Source organism: Rhipicephalus microplus, chromosome 5, assembly GCF_043290135.1.
Source record: "Rhipicephalus microplus isolate Deutch F79 chromosome 5, USDA_Rmic, whole genome shotgun sequence".
NCBI lineage: Eukaryota > Metazoa > Arthropoda > Arachnida > Ixodida > Ixodidae > Rhipicephalus > Rhipicephalus microplus.
In genome coordinates this window covers 49,943,017-49,962,454 of record NC_134704.1, presented here as the reverse complement: position 1 = coordinate 49,962,454, position 19,438 = coordinate 49,943,017, and the positions used below count along the sequence as shown (strand labels likewise).

Genomic DNA, 19,438 nt, shown 5'->3' with positions numbered 1-19,438 from the left:
CCATATTTTGAAGACTACAAAAAGATAAAAAGGAAGAGACAAGCACAATATCCCTTCAAAGAATGAAAAACTTAATTTTGTGGCTGTTCACGTACTTAGAGGCTCTTATTGTAGCTTTGTTATGACTTTTGTGCGTGTTTCAATTGCATACCGTTACCTTGACATAGCTAATATATGCCAAGTTGATTATGAAAGTCCGCAAGTTTTTCTTTGAGGTTAAGATATTTTGTTATTTTCAGTCAGCAGTAACAACGTTCAGCTGAAGATGTCCATTTACACTACTCACGATGATAAACATTGGGCACACACATAAGACGCATCGCAATTTGCTTTCAATTTGCTTTGAGTCTTTGCGGAAAACAGCTAAAAGTTTAGCGCCTACCTTTCTTTACGCCTCTGTCGTCTTTCTTTCTTCTATATACCGAGCTAATACAAGGTAAGTCCATGGAAGACCAAGTCGCCCGAGCTACAACACTTCAGAAAGAAAGAGTATAGGGCACTCACCGAGCACTGTGAGAGTGGCGTTGGCACGAACCACGCCAGCTCGGCTGCGGGCGGTGCAGGTGTAGACACCCGAGTCGGCTGCCTTGAGGCCCACCACGAAGAATACGACGTCAGTGGGCATGACATGCATCCGGCGCTCCCTGGCGGCTGGGAAGTCGTCGCCTCCGTCCTTCTGCCACGACACCGTGGGTTTCGGCTGGCCCGTGGCACCACACTCCAGACGTGCTGTGCCTCCAGCGCGCACCGTCAAGTTTGAAGGGGTTTTCACAAACGAGGGCAGCACTGCAATTTGGAAGAGTGAAGAGAAAAATAAGCGCTCCTTCATTCCTCACAATCTCGTCCGATGTTTTCTTGTCCTTTTCTATACATTTCCATGCCTACTTTCTGTAAGCACCTTAGGACGATACTTTGCATAGCACATTCCATTTTGTTTACTGTGCAACTTGTATAGGAGTCTCCCCAACGTAGGAACGCAATGCAATCATTTCTTGACGATCTACAGTACTGACAGATAGAAACGTGAAATGTAAGGCTTAGTAACGCACACACCTTTCTTTACAGCGTCCACACTTCGGGTCATATCTACACAACTTTTACTCAAAAACTTACATCATAGCCAGCATTACCTTTAGCAGTCAGATTTGAAGCAACATGATACGATTGTCATGAGAAACTACTCAAAGCCATCATAATATAAAAAAAAAAACCACAATGCAACATTTCAATATGCGAGTACTGCACATTGCCCGGCTACAGTAAACCACCCTTGCAGTTAAGGCAATGTCATGTTTAGTGACGCTGACTGTGTGAATAATATTAGGTTTTAGTGTTAGCCACAAGCGCACTTGCCTGTGGTGCTAACAGCGCACGAGTGATGAAACTATATAGATGAGAGAGAGAGAGAGAGAGAGAGAGAGAGAGAGAGAGAGAGAGAGAGAGAAAGGCGCTCACCGTAGACGCTGATGTTGGACTGATTGGAGTAGACGGATCCAAACTGGTTTCGGATCACGCACTGGTAACGGCCCTCGTCTTTATTCTGAATGTTTCTCAGGTGGAGGTAGCTCGTGAATACCACCACATCATTGGCCTCCATTTGCTCAGAGACCTCGGTTTCAACGTCGGACAGGAACTGTTTGGAAAGAACAATAGGAAAGTGTGTTGGCAAAAAGACACTTCACTTGGAATGTTTTGATGAAAATCTCAAACTTTCCAAGCACAACAGCAGACCCAGCAGACCCAACTGTATTAAGTGATTTTTACAATAAATACGGCTCTTTTCACATGATTACATGCCAATCAAGTTCGCTTTTTTCTCATTCAAATGAAATCGCTCCAAAATTCTATGGTAATTCTGTAGGATCGTGCATAGCACGCAAAACATGTATTATTCGTTAAAACAGTCTGTGATAAGCTTAAACACAGGACGGTATTTTTTGCTGAAGTCTTCACCGTATTACTTCCTCAGATTCACTAGTCCCTAGTAAACTTGAACGGCATGATGATTGGAGCATGGGTGAAAACAGTTAACAGGTGAAGTCGTCCAAATGGTGACTGGATTAGGATTAGGTTGTTGTAGGTAGCCGGCGGATCTAGCCTTGCATAATTTGCAGCCAAATGCCCTGCCCGGTTTCCTCTTTTTTTAATTGTATCTAATGTTCTTTTGCTTGGCATTTCTTTCTTATAAGAGCCTGCCTGTGCTTAGTTAAAAAACAAATGATAACTGTACGCAAGGTAACTATGAATTGGCAGCAATTTAGAAGTGCCAAATAGATCTAAGAGAGGTAACAATCTGTTCCAATTACCTTCTGTTCTTTCCTCCACTGAAACTCCAGCCTGGAAGAACTCGCAGTAGCGGCCTTGCAGACAAGGGTGATGTTTTGACCCTTGAGTGCCACCTGGTTTTCAGGACTCTGTAGCAATATCTGGGGTTTGGGAAAGTCATCTGTTTCCGGAGAGAGAAAGAAAAAAAAAAGAAAAATGAAACATTGGGACTTCACCATGAAAAGGTAATACGAGAGGTATTGAATGCAACAGATGCTAGACCGAACATCCTTTCAACAAACATGATGTGCTCTCTTTAAGACATTGAGGCTACTGCTCCCACTTAGTACAACAGCAAGAAGTATATTACGCTAAAGAGCTATTGATTTACTAAGTGTTTATTTATTATGTCAAGTTCTTATTAGCATCTACATCAACATTAGCATTTTTTCACATCTATATCTTGCACTTGATTTGTTGACTACTCAGTGATATTAACATTACTGTATGCAGCTATTTTCTTTCGTTCGAGAGAGGTATCCACAATGTGCTTATGACGATTCATAATTGATTCACGTGTATACATCTACTACTGCATGCTCTTGGCCGGTCTCTCAGTTTTACCAGAACTCTAGGAACTGCTGCTGTAACTCAATTATTTACCATGCAATGATACTTTAACCATACTTTTCCAAACAAACCCTTTTTGGTTTTGAAGTAGCGTGAACAATGGCAAGTATCAGTTGTAATTTGGTGTTTACTCCTGTGCTGCTGGACAAGTTTTACAGAACCTCTTGTGACCCGTGCAGTGTTCATTTCTACACAGTCAAACACATCCAAGTAGTAAACAGTGCCAGAGAACATGAAAGGAAAAAAAAAGAGAGAAAGCAAGAGAGAGGAAATCACGAGACACACTGTGTTCCCCTCTCTTGCACATGTTCTACGTCATAATTTACTACTTACATATGATGAACAAGTCCAACAATGCTTTTTGACATTCAAGCACTTCTAGTTTCCGAGAAGACAAAAAAATTAGAACATGTTTTCAAATCGCCACTCTTTGGCCTACTTATTAGAGTATGCGTGTCCTGACAAAAGTGTTTTCAAAATTGTCATTTAGGGCATGCGAGCGAGCAGGTCATGTACAATACGCACTGCACGTGAAGTTCTCGGCAGCGATGTCAAGTACCCGCTGACCCTCGAGTGCTGGCGGGTGGCCGCAACGCACATTGACACTCTTCTGGAAATTTTTGCGCACGATCCACGCAGGCAACCACAACAGATTGCAGTCACACAGAAGACTGCTGCTGTCCAGCAGGCTGTAAAGAAAAAAAAAGAAGGTAGTGTTAAGTGGCAGTCAGAAGACTGTTCATGGCAAGAAATAAACACCCCTTAGTCCTATCAATTGTAATGTTCAACGTGATGATGAGCGACCGGCACAGTGAGAGAAACATCTGCGAGGTGCAACTCCGGTCCTTGGGGCGACTGATAACGTCACATTGCTGAAGGGCCAAGTCATGCTTGTGGCGTCTTGCGGCAGAAAAAACAAAATTGCCACCATTTCGGTTTCTAAGCGAACCTGACGCTCCCATTCCGCCGCAGTCGCGGTATGTGGACGTGAAGCGCGTTCAGCCACGCTTGGTCGGTAGTGTTTTGTATTATTTTTTTCAGGGTTGCGCAAGGCGCCACCAACTGAAATGTCTCTGTCGGAGCATGTTATATTGTACTTTATGTTGGCGTTATTTGTACGCCTGCGGACTCCATCTTGAACGGGAGTTCCACCTTCCGTGGGGACTGATAATGCATCTTTTCATAAGTGAAAGCCAACACTACAAGCACTGGAGAGTATAATTGTGTGCATGGTGGGGGAGGGGAGAGAGAAGAAGAAAAAAAAACGGGGCTAATTACTATTGGTTACATTACATTATTCTTGATCCCAAATAATTACAATACATGGTTGCAAATGTATACAGTGCATTTGCAACGATGAATTGAGCGTTAGTTAAACTGACCACTCACCAAGCTTAGTGCTAATCAAGAAATATGCATAGAAATATACAGCCACTCCTTTTCGGAAAGAAGAACAATACATATTGAACAGAATCAGAAACGCCAAACAAGCACTCACAGCGTGGTCAGCCTTCTGCGCAGCGGTGCAAAAGTGCCCTTGCTGATGGTGGTGATCGGATTCCTCGAAAGGTCCAGGGATTGCAGGCGGCCGAGGCCCGCAAACGCCCTCGATGTCAGCGACTTGATGAAGTTGTCGGAAAGGGTGAGGTGGATAAGGCTGCTCAGGCCGAAGAAGGGCCCGTTCGTGTCCTCCATGGTCCACGAGAGGGCATTGTGGTCCAGGTGCCTGAAACGCATTGGCACATCAGACGAGGACGCAATGAGCGGGCGTCGAGACAATAAGTGTTCGGGAGACTGATGGTCAAAAGACTATAAAAGCGTCAAAAAAAAAGAGAGCAAGAGTAACAATACATCGCAATGTATTACCATGAGCCTTTGTTTATGTATTTTGGTGTATTCAAGTTTTACCAACGAAAGACTGTTAGCAGTGGCCAGTGCAGGCCATGTGCGGTGGGAAGCTTTGCGATTGTTTGAGATTGTTCTGTTAGGATTACACCCAGGATGCAAATAGTCAAGTTTATTCCGGAGCTTATGCGAACACCATCGATAACGCTCGAAGGTTTGATCACTGTTGTACAAAAGACGGTTCGTTTTGCCAATGGTCAGACTGACACTATCATAATCCAAGATTCTCATCATAACACTTATAAATACGTGTTCCAGTGCCATTACAAGGCTGGCAAACGAACAACACCGCACTGCACCTAAGTGCCTGAGCACTTACAGTTCTTTCAGTTGGTTGAGCTGCTTGAAGGCCTCTTCCTCGATGTGTGAGACCAAGTTGTGTCCGAGGTAGAGAAAACGCAACGACTCCGCCTTTGCGAAGGTGCTCTTAGTGATGGCCTGAAGATTGTTGTACGTCAACTCTCTGAAATACGAGCAAAAATGTGCCACTGTTACTATCAGACTGAGAAGCTACAGTTGAGGTTTGCAGCAGCATTAGAAAACCAACGTAATCATGTTCTCGATATGCTACTCCTGACATGCTGCTTGATTGATTTATTTATTGTGCTTACAAGTGGGTCAGTTTCTTGCAATACTCCCAGCCGCCCATGTCTACTTCAGTGATGGCATTGTGGGTCAGATTTCTGCAGAGACAGACAAAAAAAAAGTGAGGCATCTAAAATACAACCACGAAAAATTCTACAGGAAAACACATATTTTGGTCGCAACGGCGATGCACTTACAGTGATCTTAAAGACGACATTCCGTACAACCACCCGTTGGTCACAGCCGTGATGTTGTTGTAATCCAGGTTGCTGCAAGGAGCCACAAACCGAGAGAATTAAGGATTGATATTGCTCACAAAATGAGGCACACCAAAATCAAAAGATTCATTTTACACTGCAAGAAACTTCAAGTGCTGGTGAAGTCGTCGAAATAGTAAAACAGCTAAGCGTGGGAGGCTATGTTGTGGATAGTAAACCTAGATACACAAGATACCAGCTTTTTTAAACATAAGGAGAGCTTACTGAGTATAGAGACCTTTCAAGTCTGACAAGGTAAGCTTTGCTAAGCAGTTGTGAAACAAGGTATATAAGGACACAAGGATTACCTAACTAGCATAAATTGAGAGCAGTCATAACAAAGATAACCTCGAATTAAGGGTCATAACAATTACAATACCTACAAGGAGCACTTGAATATATGACAATGTGGCAGATTCATTGCAGTTCATCATCAAGCAACTTAATTAACATTGCAATATCACCTTACAACTCAGGCTGCAAATGACAAACCGGGTCTTAATTTGTTTGATCACTTGTGAGTATTATTGCTTTTACGTTCTTGCATGCATCCAGGGAATAAGTTGGTAAACAGCAAAAGGTTGCTGCAATGGTACGTCAAGTTGGACGTCAATTGTGTGTCACAATAGTTAAAAAGGCATTCCCCAGAGTGACAACACAAAGTGATACAACTCCAGAAAGTACTCTTGTGAATGACCAGTTTAGAATTTTTATTGTATTGCAGACACGAATGGTCTACCCTGTCAAGTGCATAAAATAACATTAAAAAACAAATGGTCTATGCTGTCATGTCATTAAGTCATTAAAATAACAAAAAAAAAGTTCACTCACAGAGTCTGGATCTTGCTGAGGTAGTAGAAAGCCCCATCAGAGAGGTGGCTGATGAGGTTCTTGCGTAGGCTCAGAGATTCCAATGCCTCGAGGCCCTTGAAGCTAAGGCCCTCGATTGAGCGGATCCGGTTCTTTTCCAGCTCCCTGGAGGACGAGATCAAATGTAAAATGGATGTCCTTGAAACATTTCCACAAGTCCAGTCGATATGAATGCGCTCTTTCAAATGTGTAAGACACCAGGCATCATAAGAAGTGAAGCAGAACCTTACTTATTTGATTTGCACACACAGATACACAAGGGCAGAGAGGAAAGAGGGAGAGAGCAAGCTGACAACTGCCACCTGGAGGGGCACCTGATCGTAGTTCACAATAACACAGGGCAGGTAAGCAGTTTCACTAACCCAGGCAAGCGTTACTTCGCTCATTCTTCGAACATTATGCACATTTCCCGAGGACTCGCGAGTGACAGAGTATAGCTTACAAATTAACATGCATAAATTTTAAAACAGCCAACTAAGGTTGATCATTTCTCCATTGCGACCATCCAAACTTGGCTGTGCTTGTTTGACAAGAAGTGAGAGCCAGCGTACTTCGACTGAGGTCTCCAATAGTGATTTAACAAGAACCAGCTGAAGCGACAAATTTGCTCTACTTAGCCTGCAGAATTTAGCTACTCTTCATTTTTTCCTCTTTCGGCGCACAGTACCACATAAGCAAACTTACTCTAGCTGGCCATGCCATAATACTTTCGGTTACGAACAGCCCGGTACTGATTAACAGTGATGCGATGAGCGCATTATACGATCAACAAAGTAGCGCTGAATGTCACCTTTAGTAGTGAAACAAGAAAAGTGGGAAGCAGTAAATAAACTTAAGTGCGAAACTCACAGTTGCTTGAGGCTTTTAAGATTTAGGAAGAGGTTCTTGGGAATGGTGGAGAGACGATTCCTGTTGAGCTGAAGTGTCTGCAAGCTCGTGAGGTTTTCCAGAGAACCATTCTTGATGCTCGAAATTTTGTTTGAACTTAGGAACCTGCGCAAAGAAACAAGAGCAGCCACTTTTTTACTTTTACACACAGGAGTGCTGCGGTATTCTCTATTTTAAGAAGTGACATTTTAGCAACGCGTATACCATACTTTGATAGCTGTGAAAGATGTAGAAATGAATATTCATGATTGGCACGACATTATGCAGCCCTGCCGCGGTGGTCTAGTGGCTAAGGTATTCAGCTGCTGACCCACAGGTCGCGGGATCGAATCCCGGCAGCGGCGGCTGCATTGTCGATGGAGGCGGAAATGTTGTAGGTCAGTGTGCTCAGATTTGGGTGCACGTTAAAGAACCCCAGGTGGTCGAAACTTCCAGAGCCCTCCACTACCGCGTCTCTCATAATCATATGATGGTTTCGGGACGTTAAACACCACATATCAATCAATCAATCGACATATAGCAGGGTGAAATTAACATTGAGGTGCAAACGATGCATGAAACAATGTAGCTGCAAAGCAGCGATTGTTGCAGATCTAGACTATTTCAAAAATAACGCCTTAAAGTCATTATAACAGATGCCACGCTGCAAATACTTACAGGCGTTGAAGGTTGGAATTGTTGGTGAACACACCAGCAGGAATAGACGTGATCTTGTTGAAACTCAAGTCCAAATTTCTCAGTTGAGGGAGCTTCTTCAGGTCACTGGTAAGTTCTGGTATGGCGTTGTGAGCTCTGAAATAGTTAAATAAATGTCTCATTGGAACTGTTTATGCTTTCGGCATTACAGTATCTATTCAACAGGACATCGACTTACAGGTTAAGGTCGGTTAGATGGGGATGAGAGCCAAGATTTGGAATTGCGGAGAGCTTGTTGTGGGCGGCTTTTCTGAAACGAGATCGACAATGCTGCTGTGAGCGCCACTTCTGTACATCTCGATGTGAACACACTGTCAGGGGCGAGCAAAACTTATATATCTTGACAATATGGCTGAGGTCGTGCTACTTAATGTTACGGCACAATGAACATCACTGTATCCAAATGCATCATCCATGCTAAGTAAACGGACACAAAAACTGATTGTATTTCAAGCACTGATTGCATTGCATTGCATTGCACTGCAGAGAGCGATAACCTACAAGTAAGGCATTACCATCTTTGCCAAGAAGCAATTCATTTTTCCTTTTACTCCACTCTCACGGTGAATAATGGTTGATTTTTGCTGGCTACTAATGAATTCCATAACATTACAGCGACTTACATCTTTCAGGTTCCCTTCCATAATCCTCTACATATTTAATCATACCTATATTCTTTGCAAACAGATTGGATTCAGAAAAATGCAGTAACAAACAATATAGTTTATAATAACCATTGTATCACTAAATGCCCTTCTGAAGGCAGAAGCAGAACCTCTTTCGACTTCCACACTCAATAAGTTGGAAAAATATTGAGATGGCTTTTGTAGCTGACAAGTGAAACTGTAATTTACAAGTGAAAACAAATTTTTTGATCTAATAATCACACATGCAGAAAAAATTTAGATGTGTTTAAAAAAGATTCAATTATGTCGGATGAGTTTACATTAAAATGACATCTGTCTATATGAACGATCAACAGTTTGGCTCCTGTAGGGCACTGCATTCCATTCACACAACTTTGATGAAGTATGTCCATAAGACAAGGGTTGCAAAGGTGCATTGGTGATGCAATTACTCACAAGCGCTTTAACTGAGTGAGGTGCTGTAGGCTCCTTGCATCCAACACGGTCAACTCGTTATGACTGATGTCCCTGCACAGACAAACAAAGGAAAAAACCTCATGAGTGATCGAGATGTCAATTGCCTTTCCCTGTTTCTGTCAACACTTCGCAATATTGCACCAATGTCGTAGCCAAGCCAATTTAGAAGAACTCTGTTAAGGTGAACTTTTTCGCACGAGGATTAGTTCTGGTGGGGAAAAAACTTGCAATTGAATTAATATTGCTGTTCAACAGGTTTGATACAGTTTGACAAGACACATATTCCAAATTCCTCCATGTTCTTAAAAGTACAACATTAAGCCAGATCTTCAATGAGAATTTTATAAGACTCCATCGTTTGATGATGACACACACAAAGGGGGAAAAAAACATTCAAAAGACTTGCATAACCTTAGGCTGGGTTTAAATTATGACAACCGGAGCATGAACGAGTGATCAAACGCTGCTTTGCTAGTACCGATTGTCACAGTGCGTCTGACTTGCACAATGGGACTCGTGTAAACACTCCCTTAACGCTTGGACTGATCGCGCCGCTTGGCGAAGAACAATGCGCGCTGGACACAGCATACTTCGATCCCAGCCTCGATGTAGTTCGGGTAAAGCGACAGTTGGAATAACGCGACTTCGTTACGACGAGATTTCGTCAAATCCGAATCTGTACAACCTTCCCGCCATTCCAATGGACACGCCGAAACCGAGTCCTCTCTGTCAAACATAAGCGGCAGCTTGGCTGAGGCGTCTCCTCAGAGGTGCGGAATGCGATAACGCTGGCGCGCTTTCAGAAGCACACGCGCGGGGAGTTTGAACGGGGTCGCGAGATCTCGAAATAACCGCGACCGGTAAGTTTAATACCGTGCAGCACTGGCGAGGCGAGGCGGTATCGGCTACCGCTGCGCGATGAAATGCAGCTCGAAACAGACTATGGCTCCGACCACGCAGTCGAAACAAGCTCTGAAATTCAAAAGTCCCTAATTAATTACTATTGCCAAAACCACAAATTGAGAAACTACGAAAAGAGTGTTGAACCCAGATATAACACATGTTTCAAAGCGGCTTCGAGCGCGTCATGTGGCGCGCACTGGTTGCTGCTGATGCGCCGCAGGGAGGTATTTGATAAACTGTAGGGGATGCGAGGGCAAGTGGGGAAAGAGATCGACGAATTCCGTTTACGAAAAAGACCGCTTCTGAAAAGGAGTTCGCTCTGTGCCGTGTGTCTGCTGTCAGGAACTCCTTTTCGAAAAAAGACCGCTTACTTAAAAGACTTTTAAGTGCCCGCGTGACAGGGGTATGATACATCGTAGTTTACTCTAAAGGAGTTTGAAAGTGCATATTAACTTCATCACAAAATCCGGCTGGTTAGTGGTCTGGACTCGGTCGTATAGGAGACCTTCCGTCTCCTATCTCCTAAGGCCTTAGGCCTTGTCAAAAAAAGAAAAAGGGAGGGAGGGAGGGAGGGAGGGAGGGAAGGAAGGAGGGAGGGAGGAAAATGCAGATACCTCCTAGGCGCGCGCGAATGGTAATGTTCACTATAAGCCCACGCGTAAGCGCACACATCTGTCTGTGTTCCAAAACCGTGTAATGTTCGGCACGTCGTCATTCACCAGAACGAGCCGCGAACGTGCGCATCAGAGGTAAAAAAAGACACAGGCACGGACCGCATCGGCAGCTGCGCGAACATCTCGGAGCGCGGATAATCCGTGCAGCACATAAAGGGAATCTGCAGTGAAACGGCCCAAGCTGGTCGCACATCAACGCGATGGAAACGCCTCGTTGATCCGCTGTGTCCAACGTTATAAGGCCTGCTCCCGACGCCATGTTGAATGAAGAACCACGAATATATTAGTGATGCGGAAGTAGACAAAAATGTTCTACCGGCAAACCTTCCTTTTGTTTTCTTGAATGAAAAAACATCGCGCACTGGCTGATGCTACACGTAATAAAACTTCGACTGCACTGCACGGATTTGGTGCGCTACGGAGACCATTTTGAACGGCGCTTCCCGCGGGGGGCTGGGGGTGGCGTGAGGTGCAGTCTAGCTTTGTATCCGCGCGAGGATCGTGAATCATGACCCTCACAGTGCACGTATACAGATATACGCCTGGATCCACGCAACGCCATCATTATACACGCCACTTTAGAAGGTGGTGCAGGGTTGGTGGGAGGCTGAACGTCTGCCAACTGCCATGAGCCACGCACGCAGCTCAGGGGGATCTGTTCAAATTCACATGAGCGTTGCGAGCCTCCTGTGTAAGGATAAAGCAGGAGCGCCTTACTCAACGATCGGGGGATGAAAAACTGTTATCATGAAGAAGGTAAAAAAAAATCAGCCTAAGGCTGCCGCCTTTATTTTTTTTGCGCTACCCTCTGCTGCCGTTTTGTTAAAGAAAAAAAAAAGGGGGGGGGGGGGGAGCTCGGGCTTTGCGGGTGTTTCGGGACAACCGAGCTCGCCAGAACAAAAGCCTTCGAGATCGGCGGAAACCCTACCGTAACGTTTCTCGACTTTCTCGCCAGGGAAGCGGCGCATGCGCCGTCGCACCGTGAAAAAAAAGGCGCTAACTGTGTCAGGCCCCGCCGTCGTGGCGCGTCATTTGCAGGCAGTTCGCTGGCTAGACAAATACCGGTGTTCAAACTACGTCACAGTGTCAAAGTCGTCACCTTGTCAGCTTTGACTCACGAATTGCCAGAGAAAGCAAAAAACAAAAACAGATGGAAGAAAAAAAAACGCTACCGACACAATTTCGACAGTGTATCCAGACAGGCGCACGAAATAGTGCTCTTCTGTCCCAGAATGAAGAGCGCGTAATTGAGTTTGAGACATACACAAGGCGAAAGGCGCTAGCGCAAACTGAGCCGTGCACGAAAAAAAAATAAAAAAAAACGACGTAACGAAATAAATCAAGCCGTTCCTAAATGGGCGCATCGTGAGCCCCTCATCGTATACAGCTGCGTCCTTTCTCTCGGCTATGCATCAGCAGCGCGGCTGAAAACGCGCGTACATAAATGAATGTCCGCACTGGGGCAGCACACGCACGCGCTGACGACGTACGCGACGGGTCACGTGATCTCCCGGAGCTCCCTCGCAAGACGCATGCAGCCCCGCGTGATCTGTCAAATTGCGCCGGGCGCGCGCACGCGCACACATATGCGCGGCCGGTCGGAACCGATTAGATCGCACACGCTCGCCCGCGCTACCTTCGACGAAGAAGAGGCTCTGTTACTCGTTTTATGTCTTCCTTCTTGTTATTTTTTTTTTCGACGCATTGCGCCAATCAGCGGGCTCCCCCCGCTCTCGCTAACAAGGCGGTTGTCCTCCTCGTCCAATGCGCGCACGAACTGAAACAATTTGTGGGGAGAAGGTTTCTTTTATTATTATTATTCGATGAGGAAGCGCGATCGAACTGCTATAGCTCTGCAACCCCGTTATTACTGGTGAGATGGGCAATTTTGTACCTCGCGCGCGAGGAGGACGATCTGAAAAAGAAGGCTTAGCGCGATCGTTGCCAGACGGTCCGAGCTCGCGAGGGAATTTCTACTTCCCGGTCGAAAGGGTTGTGAAAACTGTTAATTGGGGGTTGATTATATCCGACTAGATTACGGTTACACGCCGCACGGTGGCCTGCGAGCGAGTGTACAATACTCACGGGACTTTTCTAATTAAACAAAATAATTAGCAGACATGACTGATTCTCCCAGGGTTGAATCTTTTGCGCAAACAAACACACGATACCTTGGACGATGCCAGCCGCTGTCCTATACAGCACAACACGCACCGCGCGCGTATACACGAGTAACGCGGAGGTTGTTGGTTCGCTTCCCGTGCGCACTTTCGTTTCCCCTTTTTATCTTGTAGTTATTATGCGCTTCAATTAAACGATGCAAACAACCTCCTTTTCATGCGCTTTTCTCGAATAATCTACTGCCTCAGTTGAACACAAAAGGCACTGGGCTGCTAATACGAAGGATCCCGGCCGAAGCGGTCGCATTTCCACGGAAGAGAAAAGATATATATATATATATATAGCCCCATGTACGGCGCAATGTCAGCGCATGTTTAAGAACAACAAACGGTCGAAATTCCCAGTATTCGATATAACACTCTCCACGTAGACGCGCACGAACGCGCGAATAACGAAACGGGCAACGAAATTAACGCACCGCTTCAGTGAAGACGTCTCGCGGCGGCGCTTTGAAACCGCGGAGCGCTAAAGTCGCGCTCGCGGAGGAGCCTTGAGACACGTAGGCTCGACGAGAACGTGAATAGAAAAATGGAGGGAAGTCAGCTCGCGCGCGCGCGCGACGCGGGGATGATGATGATGAAAAACATTTATTGTAAAAGAGAGAGGTACGGGGCCAAAGCATGACCCTGCTACATGGTCGGCGTCCTTAGTCCGGGACACCGCATGACGAGGCCCCTACTCGCGCCCGTCTCACCAGAGCCCGTTGAGACTCTAGTGATGAGCTGTCGAGGAGGGCAGTCTCCCATGCCTCTCGGGAAGGGGTAGGGGAAGGGGGTAGGTGGGGATTTTTCGGACATGCCCATACCATGTGGAAGATATCACACGTCTCCCCACAGTGTGGGCACCGCCCATCTGTGTTCGCATCGAAATGCTTTAGGATTGCAGGACAGAGTAGAGTACCTGTCTGCAGGCGCCTTAGAGTTCGCTCTTCCGCCTTACTCAACCCCTTTGCAGGAGCCGGGTAAAGGCGGTGAGTGTCACGATAATAGGTCAGAATTCCTTTGAACCGCAGCAGCGGTGTATTGGCCTCCGAGTCATAAGAGCCAAGGTGAGGAGCCCGGTGGGTAAGCGCTCGGGCGGCCGTGTCAGCGGCCTCATTACCTCGTAAGCCCTGATGGCCAGGAGCCCATACGATGCGTTTCGGGGCTGGATCAGCGAGAGCCCGTTTTAGAATTTGGCTGGCTAGGGGGGATATCTCTCCTACCAAGTAATGAGTACATGCTTTCCTGGAGTCCGTGACGCGGGGACGCGGGGAGAGATAAAAGTGCGTAAACACCGGTGTGACGCAATTCGCGAAAGCGATAAGCAGTGCCGCAGAAGACGGCAACCGCTATCAGTCCCATAAAGGAGGACCCGCCTCGTCCGTGAAGGATACGAGGGAGAACCAGAAACGGTTGACGTGACGGCCACTTGTCTATAGTATATGGAATCTGTCCTACTTCCGGTGGAGCAGACGGCGTTGTGCCAAATGAGGATGGCTCAAATGGTTTAACAAGCGCGCACAACGCAAGCTGTAAAGAATGACCACATATACGCACGCACCTGTTTTGTTTTTTTGTTTTTTTGGCGTGAGTTATACGGCGAGCTTTTGATTTCGCACGTTCGGAATAAAGCGTAAACCTAACACCCGTGGGCATCGGAGCTTTATATAATAACATGACCTCTCCCCCCCCCCCTTCCCAGTTACTACCATGGCAGGAAACCTTCAGATAAGGAAGACCTCGTTATTGCGAAAACAAAAGAACATAAATAGTCAAATAAAATTCAGGTGATAGGACAGGGCAGCGTGAAAGCTAAGTGGTTACACAAAAGTCAGACCCGCCATCTTGTTCTGATAAATGTTCCCGAACGTTTCGTACGCGAGTGAACTGCTGGCACTGGTGTACTCCATCGAGCTGCTTGCCTGATAAAAAAGTATGGACCATTTTACGGATTGCTTTCGGCGCCGCCATTTTGACACCTCAACCCATGATAACACCTGACACCTGCAAAAATAAGAGAACATTCGTTCCACAGCCTAAGGCGACGGCACCCAAAGGTCTTTTTTAAAATCCCGTAAAAGCAAGGGTGACTGGCGCGCTCGTTTCGGAATGTCAAGAATGTCTCTGACCGTCAAGAATGTCTCTGACCAAACTTGTTTAAATGATGCCTTAAATATTATTCACAATTGGTGTGCAAAATGGGATATGGAAATCAACCCTAAGAAGTTTGCCTGCATGACAGTCTCAAACAAGAAAACGCCTTTAATGTTTGACTATACAGTGAATACTAACCAAATCAAAAGATCCACCCAAATTAAATATCTTGGTATGACAATTACAGATACACTAAATTGGAATGCACATATTGACAATATCTGCGGATCAGCGCAGCGGAAACTTGGACTACTGAGACGTAAATTAAGAGGTGCTCCTCCTGAGGTTAAACTTCAGGCGTACAAAACTATTGTTCGGCCTACCTTAAAATACGCTAGTGTGATCTGGGACCCGCATCACCAATATCAAATAGATAAACTGGAGCGTGTTCAGAGGCTAGCAGCGCGATTTATTTTTTCCGTTTATGAGAGGAGGCAGTCAATAACAACCCTGCTCACTGAGGTTAAACTTCCTAAACTTGCCATTCGCCGAAAAATCACTCGACTAAAGTTTTTATATCAGCTTTACAACAATAAGCTCAATTTAAACCCTTCTCTCTATTTGCGTCCCCCAGGAAGAGTCTCATCAAGAACCAATCACCCACACGTAATTATGCCCTACACACCGAGAATTGACACATTTAAAAACTTTTCTTGTCAGAACGATTGTCGACTGGAACTGTCCTGCCGCCTATTTCTTTGAGAACGTAGACACAGTTGAATCTTTTGTTGGTAAATTAGAATTGTCATTGTATGATGTAGTTCCCACTCTGTAACAGCCCGACAGGGCTTACAGTATTGTGAATAAATAAATAAATAAAAAAAGAAGAAAGAGCACGACGACACGAAGCAAGGACCACCACTGCCACTACACCACGTACGCAATGGCTCGGCGACGGTCGAGGTCAACTTTCCCGACGACCTTTCACACGTCGCCGTCGTTTTTCGCCACTGCCCCACCATCTTCTCGACCCTGAGGGTCACTTTCCTCCTCTTCAGAAACGTTCGCGGAACGCCGATAAGAAAGCTGCTCTCGCGCTAATGCATCGACACACACACACTGTGTGTACACACACTTGGACTGACGACTATCGATGCAATGCAATGACGCTCCAGTGAACGCGGTTGGGAAATGAAAAAAAAAAAAAAGGTTACGGGATGGGCTAAGGAAACGTCCCGTCGGAGAAGGCCGAGCAGCGAAACGGACGTGAGGACGAGGGCGCAATTAGAAGGCGCGACGACGACGAGGCAAGGCGCAGAATGCGGCTCATTGCATCAGTCCCATGCACATAAGGCATTGCGAACAATGTGTAGAAAAAGCGTTGCTGATTAACAAACCAATTGTCCTACTTAAACCCCACGTTATGAGTTTAAATTTAAATACACCTCCCCTCAAAAGAGGGAGGGAAGCAACGCATCGGTTCCGTGAGTCGTTGTACGTTAAGAGCTTAGCAAGTACTGCAGAAGGAAAATAAAAAGAAAAAAAAACGAATACTTATCGAGTACACGACCTGTGTTGTGTGTATGTATATAAGACGATCGTGTTTATGGGAAGGGTGCACTCGAAATCCGCCAATCAATCAACCAATCAATCCATCCTTTGAAGATAGTGCGGTGCGGATATCCTCGAGGCCCCTAAATTCCCTTATCAGAAAGCCTGTATGAGTCACAACGAACTAACGAATAAATAAATGAACGAACGAATGGATCACGAAGGCCGCTCAAGCCGGCCTTCGCTACAGCGACACAGCTAGTTACAACCGCTGGAGACATGAAAACAGATTCCACAAGACACTACTTCCCTTCATACACAACACCGACCTAACAGCACACATTCAACAAAAATATTACGTCTTATTTATTTATTTATTTATTTATTGGTACTGCAATCCCCTGGAGGAATTTTAGCAGGTGGGTACAAAAGACGTAAACATCAGCATATAACACCAGGCAAACAGATAGAACAGCCTATCACATTTCACATAGTAGGCAGCCATATAACACAAAGCGAACAAATAACTATCACTTGCGTTTTACAACGTAAACAAACGTAACAAAATTTTAACCGATGACACATCACTCTCACTTTAAGAAAAGAAAACAGAACTAGCACACAAGTAAAATTATTTTCCTTGTTGTTCCAGACCAGCGGCAAAGGATGTTAAAGACTGTGTTGTGACTTGATGGTTATTTAAACTATTCAAATCCTGCACAGTTCTGGGGAAAAAAAGAATATTTGAAGCAGTTATTGCGCGTACGAAAGGGAGTTATTGTACGATCACGGCATTGTCTTAAAGGCAAGTCTTTGCCGCAATAAAAAAAAAAAGAATCACGAAAGCGAGCGAATCAGCGCGCCGATATGCCTGTCACCACACGGTACAGAGCAACGAATACCCGCGGAATATTCAACCAAAGCGAGTCAAGACCTCCAACGGCGATCACAATGGCTTCCCCAGACGCGCAAAGGGTGGCACAAAGATATCTCTTTTAAGTAGGACACCAAAGGTCGACAGAGGCAACAAAAAAAAAGAAATGAGAGGGCGGAGAGAAAACAATACGTGCTCATAGAGAGAGGTCGAAGCAGTGCGCATTCGTTGATTACCGTTACACAAAGGCGCACACAAAGAACGAGGCTCCATACCGGTCGGCAACATCGCCGCTATTATGTCTTCATTGTTGATCCCGTCCATCACATCGTGCCCGATACAGGTCCATCCACAAACCTCTCATCCCAAGGCCGCGCCGTATATTATTGACAGAGCGCGCTCAGTCTACTCAACATCCTGACGAAGCAAAAGTGGGGCTACCGACGTTTGACCTTTCGCGCCTCAACGTCGTGAGATAAAGCAGCGACTCCTTGTGTGCGCGCGCGTGCGTGCGTGTGTGTGTGTGTGTGTGTGTGTGTGTGTGTGTGTGTGTGTGTGTGTGTGTGTGTGTGTGTGTGTGTGTGTGTGTGTGTGTGTGTGTGTGTGTGTGTGTCGTTTCAGAGATATAGTGCCCGGGTCGACGTAGATAAGAAACGCAGAGGCGATGTGTGTACACACGCAGAGTTGACGCCGATATGCAGCACAGCCCAAGATAACAAGACGAAGAGGACGAAAAAAAAAAAAAGACTCGCAACGCCCCGACCTGCGCGACGAAGCGAGCGCTTTACACGAAGAGATCGAGAGAGATTAAGGGGGGGGGGGGTGTAAAGGGGTATAAGAAAAAAAAAGAGAAAAGAATGGTAAAGAAATGATAGCGTGGGCTAGTTCTTTTTTTTTTCTCTTCACTTTGCAATAATCCCGACGGAAAAGAAGCAACAGGAAATCGAAACAAGCTTCCCTCTTTACACGCGAAGGGATTATAAGACGTCGAGGACAATTTTACGGTGCAAATTTATGCGCCTGGCTACAAACCATGGCGACGATGCGGAAAAGACAAAGCTCACCTATTCACAGTCATACACGGCGCCGCGCGCAGTTTTTTTTATTTTTTATATTTTATTTTTTATTTTACATTTACCGCGTCCCAATACGATTGAGATCTCAATTTGCGTCGTGAAGCCATGAAATACAAAGCGAGCCAGCATTGCAGAAAAGAAGATCATCAAAAATACGGGACGCAATGCATGTAAATAACAGCGAGCATCATAAGCGCAAGACCACGTTTTCCTTTTTCTTTCTACCTTTTTTTAAAACAACAAAGTCAACTCGGTTCACGCAGAAGGCAACTACAAACTACGTTCGGGTTTACACACTTGCATTGCGTTGGCGTCTATGAAGCGAAAGACGTACGGAGATCGCTGCATATTCCGCAGTAGATATCTGGAAAGTATACGTTAGGCTCTCTCTGGGAACTTGCCAGCCAAAGCGTCCGTAATAAATGGAGCTCAATCAGATTCACTCAATAAATATGCCTTTCGCTTACAACCTACTCGGACTCAGGCTCACTAAACTTTCTTCCAACCTGAATCACTCGGGCTCAAACTCACGAGCATTATCGTCGGCCGTACTCACTCGAACTCAAGATTCGATAAAATATAAATCACTCACTCGGATTCAGAATCACGGCTTCATCCGACTACGAGTGAGTTGATCGATTGATATGAGGGGTTTAACGTCCCAAAACCACCATATGATTACGAAAGACGCCGTAGTGGAGGGCTCCGGAAATTTCGGCCACCTGAAGTTCTCTAACGTGCACCCAAGTCTGAGCACACGGGCCTACAGCATTTCCGCCTCCATCGCAAATGCAGCCGTTGCAGCCGGGATTCGATCCCGCTACCTGCGGGTCGGCAACCGGGTACCTTAGCCACTGGGCCACCGCGGTGGGGCGACTATGAGCGAGTCGACTCATGAATGAGCT

General features: G+C 45.7%; 1 protein-coding gene across 1 annotated transcript in view; it reads right to left on the bottom strand.

Moving 5' to 3' along the window:
- LOC119173873 (leucine-rich repeats and immunoglobulin-like domains protein lambik) overlaps positions 1-19,438 on the bottom strand; it is a 134,710-nt gene that overhangs the window by 10,455 nt on the left and 104,817 nt on the right. Inside the window, exons 2-14 of the mRNA XM_075895403.1 lie at positions 9,179-9,250; positions 8,275-8,346; positions 8,058-8,192; positions 7,362-7,505; positions 6,474-6,617; positions 5,583-5,654; positions 5,412-5,483; positions 5,120-5,263; positions 4,394-4,621; positions 3,421-3,584; positions 2,307-2,446; positions 1,456-1,633; positions 505-786 (exon numbers count right to left, since the gene is read on the bottom strand). Of these exons, the coding sequence (XP_075751518.1) occupies positions 505-786; positions 1,456-1,633; positions 2,307-2,446; positions 3,421-3,584; positions 4,394-4,621; positions 5,120-5,263; positions 5,412-5,483; positions 5,583-5,654; positions 6,474-6,617; positions 7,362-7,505; positions 8,058-8,192; positions 8,275-8,346; positions 9,179-9,250 (1,847 nt within the window). The remainder of the gene's footprint in view (positions 1-504; positions 787-1,455; positions 1,634-2,306; positions 2,447-3,420; positions 3,585-4,393; positions 4,622-5,119; positions 5,264-5,411; positions 5,484-5,582; positions 5,655-6,473; positions 6,618-7,361; positions 7,506-8,057; positions 8,193-8,274; positions 8,347-9,178; positions 9,251-19,438) is intronic.